Here is a 14,869-nt window from a genome sequence, read left to right on the forward strand (position 1 = left end):
AATCTCTGATCACAGGACTCCTAACCGATAGTGAGGGTGTCTGGGTTTGATTAGAGAAAAAATCAGATGTATTGATAAGTGACTTAGAAACAATTACTGAGGTTCTAGATTTGCTGGACATGTGAGAAAAAACACCCTTTAAGACAGGAGCTTTAATTTCTTCCCAGAGTAACCCCATGTTTGCTGGGACATATTTAGACACAGTACTGAGGGACTGGGTTTCAGCAAAGGCAGGACAGCTAAATAGCTCAGATTTAAACCCCAGGACTTGTAATATATGCATGGTGACCTCAGACAGTACTAAGGAAGTGACCACAGATATGCTGATCCCTGGAGAATTAGCCTGGACAGAGAAATCAGGGGGACCCCCAATCAGGATACTCCTTGTAGGAAGAGCTTCAGAATCAGAAGGAGAATCATTACCTCTCAGAGTCTCAAAACTAGAAAGACACAATTCAGCGAAAAGGGAAACAGTGTGCAAGCTTTTTACTAATCTATATGAAAAAGCGTCACTTTTGGGAGAAAACCGTGCGTCAGCAAACATTCCTGGGAACATAATATGAACCCCAGGAGGGACATACAGACTACTGTATGCTTTTAACCCTAAGCTTAAAGAGGAGGAGAACTCAGACAGTACACGGGGGTGAATCATAACTGTACTGGTCTCTGAAGTAGGTATTTGGTAAGGAATGTCTGGGAAACCAGAAATTACTGCAGACTCCATAATGTGGGAACTATGCGCTGAAGCAGGGATCACCGCTATATGGGCGACAGGCTGGTTCAGCGAAACACCCGGGAGAAGGAACTCTGCGAGCAAGCTTAGGGGAAAACCTGACTCCTGAATACATTTATCAGGAACCAGAACTTTAGCCGAAGTCTCCGGAGACGAAACTGCGGAAACTTGAGCTGAAGCAGGGGATTTATAGCAAAGAATATCTAGGGACTCCGTACGGTTATGGGAATCCCTCAATGCAACCTCTGCTGTCTGACTTGTGGACTCATTCTCTGAGGCTAAAACGAAGGCATTAACTTGGAGGCAGCAAGAATTTACAGGGGTTAATGCAGACAATGCCTGAGAGTAAAACATAGGTAATTTTCTCTCTGTATTAGGACAGACCAGGAATCTCTCCTCTGAAGCTAGGGGCGTGACCATGGCTGACAGAGAACAGGGATTTACCAAAGGAAACTCAGAGAGCTGCCCCACAGGGGTTAATACAGAAATAACCCTGGGAACAGAACTTAGGGATTCTTTCTCTGACGGGGAAAGCGCACAGGACTGCCTAGCAGAGTTTAAAGCTGGAAAACCCTCAAGAGCTGGAGTGACAGATTCGGAGTTAGAAATAGGGGAACAAAGGGACTTATTCTCTGATAGTAGAACCTTAGTGTTGGCTAGTGAAACATATGTATTCTCCAGGGGAACCTCACAGGACTGCTCGGCAAGGGTTAAAGCTGGAAAACCCTCAAGACCTAGAGAAAGGACTTCTGAGCTAGAATTAGGAGAACTAATGAACTTATTCTCTGATACAAGAACATTAGTGCTGGGTAGAGCAACATATGTATTCTCCAGGGGGACCTCACAGGACTGATCGGCAGGGGTTAACGAAAACATATCATTGGTGTCAGGGAACCCGGCCATACACTCAGGGCAAGGATCCGTGGTAGACCAGGGATACAGCCAAGCGGCAGCGAAGCTGGCGAGGGGGGGATCCTGTTCCTTTATGCAAATGTCCAATGTCAAGGAAAGGATATGGAGTGTTTTTTGAGCATCAGCCAACATGAGGAGAGGGTCCTCTTTTGCTATATAAATGTCTAAAGACAAGGCCAGGGAAGAGAGTTCCTTTTGGGCGTCGTCCAATTCTAAAGGGTACACATTTTCCCAAGTTAAAGGGTAACCAGGAAAGCAAATACAAGCGGCCAGCGATTGTTTTAAGTCCCGGAGGCGGTAAACCTTCATCATGAGATCATTACGGCATTTGTTTTGCAAAGGGGTTAAACCTACAAACACAATCAGATCTTCAATCAGGGGTATTATCTCACATAGAAACTGGTATTCACACTGGGACTGGTTTACAGGCTGGGACAGGCTTTCAGACAGAAACTTACCAACCCTCACCACAGGGCGGTCCGAGTTTGTGCGGCCGAGCATACTGTCAGGGTTCTGCTCGCCACAAACCAGGACCGGACCGCGAGGCTGAGGTGGGGTTGTAAAAGCACCGACCTGAGACCGCGCAGGCTGATCCGGATTGCGCAGTTCGTAGTCATATGTCGCAGGATCAGGATTGGAGAAGACAGCGTCGTCGTTGTAGAAGCCAGGGTCAGGACAGGAGACATCAGGATAAACATTGTTCAGGCAAGAGTTCGGCAACAGGTAGTCAGGAGAGCCCCGCTTCAGCTGAGGAGCGCGGGGTTGGCCTCTGCGTGAGCGACGACCATGGCCCATGGTACTGGTCACAGGAGATGGTAGGCAGACCAGAGTAGCACACCGCTTTGCTGCACGGGTGCACCAGTGCTACAGCGCAAGAGTCCTGAGCGGGCTAGGGAATCCTCTGTCTCAGCGCAGGAACCAGGACACGGCCTCTCTAGATTAGGGAAAGAGTAGGCCCCAGGAACCAGGAAGCTGAAGATACACAGGGAAACTTCCGCTTCAGTGCAGGAATCCAGGAGACTGAAGAACGCAGGGACGAAACATCCGCTTCAGTGCAGGAATCCAGGAGGCTGAGGGACGCAGGGACGAAAACCTCTGCTTCAGCACAGGAGAACAGGAGTGGACCGCTGCGTGAATATAGCAACCGGTCACAGGAAACAAGGAGCTGAAGTGAACAAGAAGAGTACTCAGCTACAACACAGGAGACTGGAGCAGACCGCTGCGTGAATATAGCAGCCGGCCTTAGGAAACCTGGAGCTGCAGACAACAAGGAGAATACTCCGCTTCAGCATGAGAGACAGGAACAAGCGAGGGCTTGTGGCAGAACAGATAGTGACATCCAGGAAGGACTATGCTCGGCAGGGAGCATTATGGGGAAGACAGTACTTAAAGGCCAGCGGACCAATCCCCGGCGGGGGTGTGAAGGTACCGCTCCAATGAGTGAATGCAAGTATGGTTGCAGTGAAAGGCTGCACAGCTGCAGTAGATACCAGAGGGAGTGTGTATTGCTTTGGTGAGTTAATCCAGGCTGCAGCAAACATCAGGAGAGGTGCTCCAGGACTGCACATCTGCAAGGTAAGGCAACCAGTAAACCGCGGAGCGGATTCCTTACAGAAAGAACCAACCATCACTCTGAAAGCCTGTCCTGTCTTCCCCATTAACACAGACGGAAACTCAGCATCCTGTGAGCACCACAAAACACTGTGTACAATAGAAATCTCCCAGCGGGTGTGAGAAGACCTGTTACATAACGTTTTCAGAAACAAGTACATTGGGATGCTCATCATCAGAATACGAGTTGGTTTCAGGAGTGGCGGCATATTGTTCACATGTTGCAGAGTTTCAGCCACAAACTTGTCAAGTGATTCGGCCAACGCCCTATTGTGTGCTTATTTAGTTGTTTTTATCTTTTTCTTTTCACGGCGGCAAATATCTCTCTCTCTCTCTCTCTCTCTCTCTTCTCCCCCCCCCCCCGAAGGTGCATATAACCTGTTGGTGGCACTAGAGTTGGCCAACCCTGCACTAGTATAAACAGGTGTTTCCTAAATAATGTTTCCTATTGCTGACTTGTGAGAAGAGGCAAGAACAAAACATATGGGACAGAATAATAAGCCATTTGGACACAGCGTAAAGGTTATGGGCAGTTACAATTGTCAAAATGTTTTCTTTACATGCAGGTGCTTATAGAATATAAAAAAACAGTACATTTACTAATTAGGACCAGTTTGAAAAGCTTGTACCTGTAACCACACAGTGGATATAGCCTTTTCAATACAGCTCTTCTTGTCTGCTGCAAAATCTTCAAGAAGCTTTAGATGAATTGTGGACCCTATTTCTACAATATTTAAAAAAATATATATATTTTAATGACATGTCACTTACAAACAGATTGATGACCTTTTAATTTGCAAACTAAAATATTGTTACTGATGAAGAAATTCTAAGCGATTATGAGGAGAAAAAGTGTTAAATGTAAATAATTCAGGGAGTTCATTTTTAGTTGATACCACTGAAGTTTATCTTTATTTCCAAAGGACAAGATCAGCAACCAGTCAACCAAAAGCCAGAGGTTGTGCAGGTTGTCTATGCTCGGGGTGCGCGAGATTTTCTGGGGGGGAGATCTGCGGTTAGAGGCCTTGCACTTCCCCGAATTCATTTAAATTAAATGCTGGGCATCGCGCCAGACCTCTGTAACTTTACTTACCGCAACTTTCCAGCAACGCGTCACCATGGCAACCCGGCGTGGGATCACGTGATGTCACATGACCCTGTGGAGTCATTTGACACCTGAGCCGAGCAGGGGGGTGAGAGCAGGCAGGGGGGCGCAGGGAGAAGAGTTTGCGCACCCCTGGTCTATGCAATGGCACCGCATTGACTGTATCTCTATTGATTGTATTCTAATTGAAGTACTCCGAGACTGAGACCTTTAGGGATCTGTGCATCATGGTAAAACTGGTGCAAATATGGGGTAAAATGACACCAGAATTATTAAACCACGAAAATTCTATTGCTTTCAACAAGATTATTTTCTTCACTACATGTGGTGCTGTTTTGAATGATACATTGTTCAATAAATGACTATTGTTTGAGGTCAGTTTTCAAACTTTGTTTTAGTTAAGGTACTGATAGATTAAGTCAAACACATCCAAGGATTAGACATGTTTTTAACATCTATTGTCGTAACAAAGGAGAGAGAGGGAGTAGGTGGTATGATACCTCTTATTGGACCAATAAGTAGTTGATATGTTACAAGCTTTCCAACCTCTCGGGTATCATTATACTCGATGAAGAACCCTAAGAGGTTTTAAAGCTTGTAACATATCAACTACTGTACTTATTGGTCCAATAAAAGGTACAGTATCATACCACCTACTCCCTCTCCCTCCTTTGTTACTACATGGAAGAAAGGACCAACACAGCTACCCACCCTGCTTTGCTTAACATCTATTGGTCCATAACAAAATGACAATTATAAGAAGACACTGGGTGAAGAGTGCTCCAGGAACAATTACAATGATGTAATAAGTCCTACACTGTTGTCCCACTTCCTTAGAGCAGTTTACAGACAGGGGTTTGGGACCCCTAAAAAGGATACCCCAACATGCATGCGGTAAAGCGTCTTTTCTTTTGCAGGCATTAGGAATATGTGAGCCCTGGGCAAGTCACAATCTGCAGCTCTTCTTTGATTTCTGTGCATGTTGACAATAATATCAGTCAATCACTAAAAGAATGTAAACTTTTCCATGAAACACTGGTGCTTGCAAATCTTAATAGTCTATAAACTTAGTGCAGATAGCACTGCGGGGCTACTAAATACTGCAGAGTACGCTGTTTGGAAGCAGATGAGCAATGCAGTAGGTCTTTGGCCTTTTTGCTACTTTTAACAGAACCAGAAACATGATATACTTCAAGGGTCACATGCACGGCCCTTGAGCACTCTAAAAGACCATACATTACCCCTCCAGGTGAGAGCTTCTCTTTCCCTCCAGTCAGCTGCTAATTAATACTATACTGCTTCTCCCTTTACACTGAAAACGAGTGATCAGCACAGGAGAGGACCAGTAATTATCTGTGCACGGCCATTAAGCAGTTGAGGGAGTAAGAAACTATCATCTGTAGCAGCAGATAGCAGACGCAGCAGCATTTCGGCTCCCTCTGCAATGGGGAGACAGGGTTGTTGGTGCTGGCAGTGGTTGGAGGCCACAGGTGAAGCCCCCGCAGGCTTCATACGGCCGGCACCAGCTGTTGCCCACCAATGCTTTAGAGCAGAACATATGGAGTTGAGTTTGTATTGCACCAAATATTTCCATGACACCATTCACAATTAGTGATCAATATTTGTCATTTAAAGAGAAAGCAACAAACGATATGTTGTGGTGGATTTGAGTTCAGAGTTTGCATGGTTGTCAATGTGAATTGGTAACAATTGTTTGTACTATAGGTTTGTGACTCCTCCTCCCTGGTTTTAAGCTCACCCATCCTACCTTTTAAATAGCTGGTCTTATTACACACCTGTGAATGACCAGTCTATTCAGACATTTATCCCTCCATTAGAGGGGAGGGGAGCATTTACAGGTAGTGTAGGACCTGCAGAAAAGGGATTACCATGATGTGGTTTGCAATTTTAGAATACTCTGGCCAAAGAAAAACAGATAAGTATTGAATTTGATATATTGGAGGTAGCATTGGGGCTTTTTTTGTCTTTTGTTATATACTGTGCATGAGGTCACCATCCCCGTAGCACTCCTTTTGACATGAATATACATGGTGTGGTGGGTTTGGGTTGTGAGGTTGCAGGGGCTGGGCAGGGGTTCATTACATTACTTTAATCCTATGACTGATGCCTAATTTTGCTAGGCATTTTCATTTATTTAGTGCTATCTTTGTGGACGATTAAAGAAACTTTCAAATAAGTGGGCAACAGTGGACACTGCATAAAGAAATCCACAACTAACATTGTACACAGTCCATAATTATTTCCTAAAGAAGTGCTTTTGATGGATATATTTATATGGTGAATTTGCACCTAAAAACTTTCAAAACAAAACAGCATTAATACAAATATGCAAGATTCAAGCGGATGTGTGCTTTATTCACAATATTGATAAGCCACGATTAACTGATTTGACATTGAGACTCATTTACAGAGCAGTGCTACTCCATAAGACACCATATGGCGCATACAAGTGAATGGGCTGTAACTGTATGTCGCGTAATGCCTTTACAAATCATAATGTCGGTCACACACTAAACCTCAACAGAAAAGTGTACATTCTGCCATTGATAGGAAATGTTAGAGAAGCCACTTGAGTCGCAGTGACATTTTAGACTTTATTTTCAATGCTATACTATGATAGTCCATTTCCCCTGTGATGATAGAATAAATGTGAGCTGCAGGATCAATTTGCACGGTGCTGAGTAATTGTATCCAACAGACCTGTAAAAGTATTCCTATCTATTAGCACAATAAGTGGCATGTATTTTAAAAATAGATACTCATGTGCCTGCCACCGAGTCATATTTGTAGAATGGGGTCACCAAACTAAGAAGTTCCGAGCCTGTAGGGCTAAGGCCCCGGTATCTCCGCTGCAACGCGCGCCCGCGAGATTGGCGGCGCATGCAGCCGATTACCTGGTCTGCAGCTCACTGCAGGAAGAGAGACCGGGGGGGGGGGCGTGGTGGGGGAGTGACGGGGGCGCGGCCATGACGTCACCCGGCAGGTTCGCCCTCATTGGCTGAACCGCCAGGGGGCGTGCCGTATCGCTCGACGCGAGTCCTGCTCTCAATTTTATTGAGAGCAGGAGCAGCTCTCGCCCCAGCGCTGCGGCCCCGGCGCCATTGAGGGGAGGGCTCTCGTCCGTGCAGCGTCCGCTGTAGTAGGCAGCGGGGTCAAGGCCTTAGTCATTCCAGTGCCGCAGGGCAACTCAACTCCAGTCCTCAAGGCCGCCCCCCATCCTCTCAAAAAACCATGACGGATGTTGCGTCATACTAATGATGGTCGCACGGAGGTTGTGGGCAGCGCATGCGCAGAGGAGATTGTAAACCATGCCATACGGCGCATGTGCAGTAACGGCGTGGCCCGCACCGCGTGTATGCGCACAGCTCCAGAATTCGGCTGAAACTTCTGTGATCAGCAGCCTGGACCCCTTCCTATGCCTGAACTCTCTGCTGCACAGGCAGGGCCCCCTCCCTTCTCAACAGAACGGTCACAACCCTTCCCAATGATACACACACACGGAATTCAGTTAGTGTAAATCTAGACGTGCAAATTGCTAAAACAGGGGGAGGGGAGTGCTGAGCATGCGCATTCTAAGTCAAACTTCTTTGCGTTTTCTCACTGAAATTGTGTTTTGGTTTGTAGTTAAAAACATCACCATCACAAATACAATTTCTGTGACAAAACAGTGACAAAGAAGTTTCACTTAAAATGCGCGTGCTCGGCCCACACCCTTTTTTAAAAATGATTATTTCACATGCTAAACAATTACATAATGAAATACATCAAAGATACACAATTATCACCCCTTACAGCAGCTTAGTCTGAATAAAAAGAAAATCCTATCCCTAAAGCAAACTTACCTAATATATCCTGGTGTGTGTAACATCGGATTATATAGGGCTTGTATTCATACACTGGGTCGTAAGCAGATGCTATTGAGGCCTCTCCTGTACTTCTATCAAGGGCCAGAAGTGTGGTACGAGTAGGGTTGTGTGACATGATTATATTAATCGATTTCTTCCATTGAGGTTATCAGACTAGTATCAGTACAGTATAAAAGGTATCTTTTTGGTGCTCTTGATGTATTACACATGCAGGCAAGTACTACTGGTAATTTGTGCTAAGAAACCATTGGATCTTAATACAGACGTATAATTGTTTGGTGATATTGCAACACCTGCAGAACATAGCTAATTACAGCACATTGCCCCAGCTCTCCCCCTTTCAATGCAGGCTGCTGGGAAGGTGATTTACCAATGCACATTACCTGTAATCTTGTATTCCATGGTAACCAAACCTGATCGGTCACATCTCCTGTGATGTCACAAAGAACACACAAGTACTATGCCTTCAACTGAAAATGTGAAAGACTGCACCTTTCATTTGGTCTAATAAAAGTATCCCAACCCAAGAAAAGTCTTCTTTCAGCCAGATTAAATACGGTTACTAAAGCTCTGCACATAAAAGCATGTACAAATAATTGGCTGTTGTGTATCAGCGATACCGTTGTGTCCTACTAAGAGCAAATATTGAGGTGTACACTTCAATTGACATATTTGCTCATTTTACACATATTGTGTTATCAAAATTCTACATCCAGACAAGAGGGACGTTATTTTATTCAGCTTCAGCACCAGTCGCACAATCCATATTTACAATTCATGAAGTCCAAAAGCCTTTGTTCTACAATTTAATCCCATTTGGAAGTTTTCCTTCTTGTGTATCTGGTCCCCTCGCTGTCAATCGCTTCATAAATATCCTTTTTATTTTCTTCAGTTGCGTGTAAGTAAGCAATGTAGGCCACACACATGGTAATTGTAAAAAGTCCAAATGCCATAACTGGTTTGTTCTGTTAAAAGAAATATATATATATCAATACTTCATTAGGTTGATATGTGACCCGTCACCACTAACAGAAAGGATAGCATAGACCATGGGTGGACAACTCCGGTCTCCAAGGTTCACCAACAAGTCAGGTTTGCAGGATATACCTGAATCAACACAGGTGGCTCAATCAGTGGCTCAGTTGAAGACTGCACCACCTGTGCGGAAACAGGGATATCCTTAGAACCTGACCTGTTGGAGGACCTTGAGCACTGGAGTTGGCCACTCGTGGCATAGAGCTAGCATAATAGTCACAGCACACTTAAAACAGCAATACCCTTCTCCCCCTCGCCTATATAAAAGTTTAACTCAAAAAAGTCAGCGATCGTTAAGGAAGCTATGGGACCTAGTGTTATGTTATTACGCACATTCTGTTTTAATAAGGGCGCTCTTTTTATTTTACTCTGACCTTTGAAATAAAAAGTGAATGCACTATTGTGTTTTCCTTAACACATAAAATGTTAGTGTCTTGTACCCCCTGCTTTTTTTGTGTTAAATTGTGACTCTTAATCTCCAGCTTCTGGGGTTACCATGGTAACCTTTAGACGGCTTTGGGGAGAGACTAATCTTAACCAAACAGACACATAATACATTTGCTTCCATCTTCTGAACATAGCATGAGATTTAAAACAATGACGGAAACAAGGAGATCTCTATGTAAAAAAAAAAAAAAAATGCAAAGAAGATTTGCGATCAGTGCAGACCGACGCTTTAAGGCAAACACAACGGGCTTTATCCTATACTGCCCAAAGTGGTCAGCCAGACTTTTTTGGGTCAAAAATGGCCATTAACTTTATTGGGGGGCTTCGTCTGAAAACTGCAACTTTGTACAATATAAGATAATCCGATAAGGCTCTACATTACTTATAGTGTAAGATGAAAATAAAGGGAATGGAAAGTGATTTTCAGCTAATTATAATACAAGCCAGCTGTGTGTACAGCCGAAAGTTTGAAATGGAGGTGAAAAATGTAAGCAGAGAAAATAAAATAACTGGTATCTTTTCATTTAATGTGCAGGTGGATGCTCAGCATTGTGTCAGCTAAAGAAATTTGTATGCTGCACACCACAAACAAAACAATGCATTCAATATTACCGGTGCTGCTGGTTCAAGGGGTACCTGCCCTGGTGATCCTGATTGAAATGAAGATAAGGGGGATGCAACGCACAACGGATTTGCTAAACAGAGAATTTATTGTGCCACACAACGTTTCAACCGTTAGGCCTGTCACTTGAGAAAGACCCAACGGTCGAAACGTTGTGTGGCACAATACATTTTCTGTTTAGCAAATCCGTTGTGCGTTGGATCCCCCTTATCTTCAGTGGCATTGTGTCAGAGCAGCAATGTATAAAAGTTATTGCATGTCTGTATCACTTTCTCTACCGGTGTACAAACGGGAACGTGCATGGTACTGATAAGCAATTCATATTTTGAGACCCTGGTGGTCTTTTTATTCACAATATGTTTAAGAACTAGTTTCTTGTGATCAAAAAGAAAAAATGGCATTTATTCTTTCAATATGACAAAATAAATTGTGTAAGGCCACGCTTATAGTGCTGGCGACAGCGACGCGACCGATGACATCACCCCTCGCCACCAGCGAAAGTTATAATTTGTTTTTTAGCGACTGTCGCCAGTGACGTCACTTAAGGGGGCGGGCCGCACAATTTGATTGGTTTAGAGACAGTCACATATGGCGACTGTCTCTAGAAAAAAAATCAAATTTAGCCGGCTTCCAAATTTTCAGTCGCGACATCACTCCCTCGCGCTTACGACGGAGTCAATTGATTTTGTTTTGGAGCGACGACGCATCGCCGTCGCAAGGCACTATTAGTGCAGCCTAAGGCTGCGTCCATAGACACTTCGTCCGGTGCGGAGGCTGAGGGAAAGCGGGTGCTTTCCCTGGCCATGGCACACGCGCCGTCCGTGGCTGTGTCTAGGACATGCCAGTGACGTCATGGAGCTTGTTCACCCTCATTGGACGAACCGCTCACATGACCGACCCGTCGCGCCAAGAAATCAGCTTGAACTGATTTCTTGCGCAACGCACGTTCGCTTCCGCACTCCGTATAGACGCGATCACTGCCCTTAGGCAGTCTGATTGCTCAGCGTGCGGACGCGTCCGCGCGGTTGTCCATACCATGGACGCAGCCTAAGAGAGCAGGGTATGAAAATTGCCATGTTGTGCTGACCCATATAATTGCTCAAGTGGACAGACAGTAGCTGTACACCTAGGTGGTTTTACTTAAAACATTTACACCAACAAGTTACCATGTGAAACATTCAGTACAATTCTGATTTCACACCAATATTTTATCTACTGTAAGTTATTGTCCTTTGTTCTTATATAAATAAAAATAATAAATGCAAATATACCTTTTTTGCTTTGAAGGAATATATATATATATTTTACTATTTGCATCATAAACCAAAATCCTTTACACTAATCCACCAATGACTTGCCCCGGTTAACCAACAGGTGAGTTCACGATGTCACTGAGTTGAATATTTCAGAATGGTACTGTCCTGTTGTTACAATGTATGTACCTCCCACATGACCTAGAATGAAATAGAGAAACTATTCTCCACATTCTATATACAGTATCAGTGTGTAAGGAGTCAGTGGGTGGATCATTTATCTAGTTTACGGCTTATACAAATGTTGCCGGTCCTGCCTGCTGCAAAAGAGATAAATCAGCATGAATAAAAACGTTCAGTATTCCTTACAGGTTTGATGAATAGCTCCGGATTGATTGCCCGGAACAGGCTGGTTGTCTGCAAACCTCTGAATCCGGGGGTACGGTAATCCTTCTCTTTTGGGGCATCACCTTTTATACCTGGAGGCTCAGAAGACGACGACGACATCTTGACCGGCAGTAACTAGGTCGCCGTATCAGGCAACTTGCACTAATGATATAAACATATGCTGGTTTCAAATAAATATGTGGATCTTGGTTAACACAAGTCTAACTTTCTTTGAAAGGGGAAAGAAAATGTTTTGGGGCATGTCATTCAAGTATAGATCAACATGTTACTTGTAATTATCATCTGTAAACACAAAACACTCAAGAAAGCACCCCACAGTTTATGTAGCCCATTCCAGTCTGTGTGACATATATAAGATAACAATACCGTGTTGGATCCATGAAATCAGGAGATAGAACACAATCCTCAGTTGATAAAGTGTATTTTCAAAACATGGCACAAAACAACCAACGTTTCGGTCTCTGCTATCTTAGGCCTCGGCCAGGCTCCCTGCTTGCTCGCTGAGGCTCTGGGAAAGCGGGTGCTTTCCCTGGCCTTGCGGGGGCGGGCCAGTGACGTCACAGAGCTGGTTCGCCCTCGTTGGGCGAACCGCTCACGTGACCGGCCTGTCGCGCCGGCAAGCGGGGAAATGTTAAATTCCCCTAGGACCTACGCTTCCGCGCGCTTGCGGAAGCATAGGTGAGCCCCTACTAAAGCCGCTCTAATTGCGGCTGTAGGGGCTCAGTGCTGAGCGGGAGCGCGCTTCCGCCAGCAAGCAGGGAACATGGCCGAGGCCTTTTAATTTTTTATGGGACCTGCACCTACAAATATTGCTTTGCTTATGGAGTGCGTACTGACTTTCTCCAATTAATATATATATATATATATTTAGATATATGGTAAGAGAGAAGAATAGGCCCTAAAAAATCACTCTAGTTTGTTTGAAAGTACAAATCACCTAATGTTTATTTATATATTGTCACAGAACAATTATTAAAACAAAGCACAGAAATTGTTAAAATGAAGCATAGATCCCCTGTTCATTACAAAGCTTGACACATCCTCCAGACACATACCCTCATGGGGACAAAGCCAAAAGTCAAAGTTGACTGAGATGATATTCTAAAGTACCTGACAAGGTAAATCTGGTATAGCAAGTAACAGACTTAATAACCGTGGCTATGGCTACGTGATCATAGGCAAGAAATCAAAGCATACTACTATCTCCTACAGTCTAGGGTTTGTCTATAGTGACAAAAAATAGCATGTGAGTAACAGCAAAGATACACAGTATAAAGCCAAAAAAAGCACATTCAGGCCTGCAAACATGGAGAGTAATACATCACCTATGGTCAGGTACAAAAATTGGTGGGTGAACGGAGGAGACAAGAAGGAATGCTCAAAGCATAATAACGTGACCCAGAGGAGGGACAAACCAGGGGATCCTGCCTGCTAGACCTGCTCCTACGCATTTCGGCCAAGAGCCTTCTACTGGGAGTGGTCTATATGTATATATATATATATATAGTTTAATTTGCATAGAACTAGACATTTATTCTGGTAATAAGGTCAACGTAACCTACTGTAAATATGTCTAATTCATTAGTACAGCTCATATAGTTTATTTATAAAATGTTTTACCAGAAGTAATACATTGAGAGTTACCTCTCGTTTTCAAGTATGTCCTGGACTTAGTTAATGACAAATAATACATGGTTAAAAATAGTTACATAAATGAACAGGGTATACATTATATACAATACATTGCATGCAGTTAGAGAAGATGTATATTATAGGTGTATGTAACAGTTACAGACTAGATTAAAATGTGAGACAGCCTTAGTTTTGAAAGAACTTAGACTGGTGGTGGCTGCGAGAGTCACCGGTAGGTTGTTCCAGTTTTGGGGTGCACGGTAAGAGAAGGAAGGGCCGGCTGGATACATTTATGTATACATAAAAGATGATGTATATATATGTATGTTGGTAACATGATTCTGTACTGTATACATACATACATACATGAGGATTGTTACATTTGTTATTTTTAAGATTGCTTATTCATTGTCTTTGTTGTGCTCTTATGGAATAAAACCACACACCTGTAGCTAGAGTGGAAGCAGGGCTTACAACTTTACAGTATGTCACGTGTAAATGACACATCTACATAGATTACATTAAATAGTGGTCTTGGATAAAAATAAATGTATCTCATGTATATTTATGATTAGCATACTATAACAAATCGGGGGAAGTGTGTGTGTGTGTGTGTGTGTGTGTGTGTGTGTATATATATAATGATATAATGTGCAGTTCCTGCACACCGTGATGCGTGTCAGTACAGCAATGAATACATACAGCCGGCAAGCTCATACCCACGTCATGCAAACATGATACAGTACATACATGAAGGAATCAGGTCACCCTGCATGTGCTCCCGGAAGCAGGAGGACAGCTCAGACCTGCTACTGCCTGAAGCTCACATACAGCCTCCAATGTGCAGCGCCCTCTGCTGTGCGGAGTGCGAGCAGCAGCTTCTTTGCAATGTGAACAATTATACAAAGGATTTGCAAGGTAGCACATTGATGCAGTGAATGATCGTTTCAATACGTTCATTTACTAAAGTGCAATGATCCGATCATGAAATGATTCAATGCTATGACAAATTGGATAATGATACCTATTTACCGCCCTTTGTCATGAAGCATCCCCAACTCATTCAATGCCAATCTTATTATTCTTTCTCTAGTACTGAACTTGGGGGTGTTGTATCTATTGGACAAGAATATCTGCCTGGTGGACACAATATAGCAATCGGAGTAAGTCTCTGACTGTCAATGAAACCCCACATGTGATTAAGAAGTTGCTAATGCAGAACGT

At 43.7% G+C, this 14,869-nt stretch overlaps 2 protein-coding genes and 1 long non-coding RNA gene across 3 annotated transcripts in view; 1 reads left to right on the forward strand and 2 right to left on the reverse strand.

Annotated features, from left to right (window-relative positions):
• C4H6orf163 (chromosome 4 C6orf163 homolog) overlaps window positions 1–8,363 on the reverse strand; it is a 37,001-nt gene extending 28,638 nt beyond the window's left edge. Inside the window, exons 1-3 of the mRNA XM_075594682.1 lie at window positions 8,225–8,363; window positions 4,862–4,939; window positions 3,886–3,980 (exon numbers count right to left, since the gene is read on the reverse strand). Coding sequence (XP_075450797.1) covers window positions 3,886–3,980; window positions 4,862–4,939; window positions 8,225–8,363 — 312 coding nt within the window. The remainder of the gene's footprint in view (window positions 1–3,885; window positions 3,981–4,861; window positions 4,940–8,224) is intronic.
• The window catches only part of LOC142493599 (uncharacterized), a 48,250-nt gene extending 35,992 nt beyond the window's left edge, over window positions 1–12,258 (forward strand). Inside the window, exon 3 of the long non-coding RNA XR_012801147.1 lies at window positions 11,977–12,258. This is a non-coding gene — a long non-coding RNA (uncharacterized LOC142493599). The remainder of the gene's footprint in view (window positions 1–11,976) is intronic.
• SMIM8 (small integral membrane protein 8) lies at window positions 6,717–14,478 on the reverse strand. Its single transcript, XM_075597858.1, has 3 exons — window positions 14,396–14,478; window positions 11,975–12,154; window positions 6,717–9,213 (listed from the first exon to the last, which is right to left on the reverse strand). Exons 2-3 carry the CDS (start codon window positions 12,110–12,112, stop codon window positions 9,055–9,057), a joined length of 297 nt encoding a protein of 98 aa, XP_075453973.1. The 5' UTR covers window positions 12,113–12,154; window positions 14,396–14,478; the 3' UTR covers window positions 6,717–9,054.
• Window positions 14,479–14,869: the final 391 nt, after the last annotated feature.

The sequence above is a fragment of the Ascaphus truei genome, chromosome 4, assembly GCF_040206685.1.
Source record: "Ascaphus truei isolate aAscTru1 chromosome 4, aAscTru1.hap1, whole genome shotgun sequence".
In the NCBI taxonomy this organism is placed as follows: domain Eukaryota; kingdom Metazoa; phylum Chordata; class Amphibia; order Anura; family Ascaphidae; genus Ascaphus; species Ascaphus truei.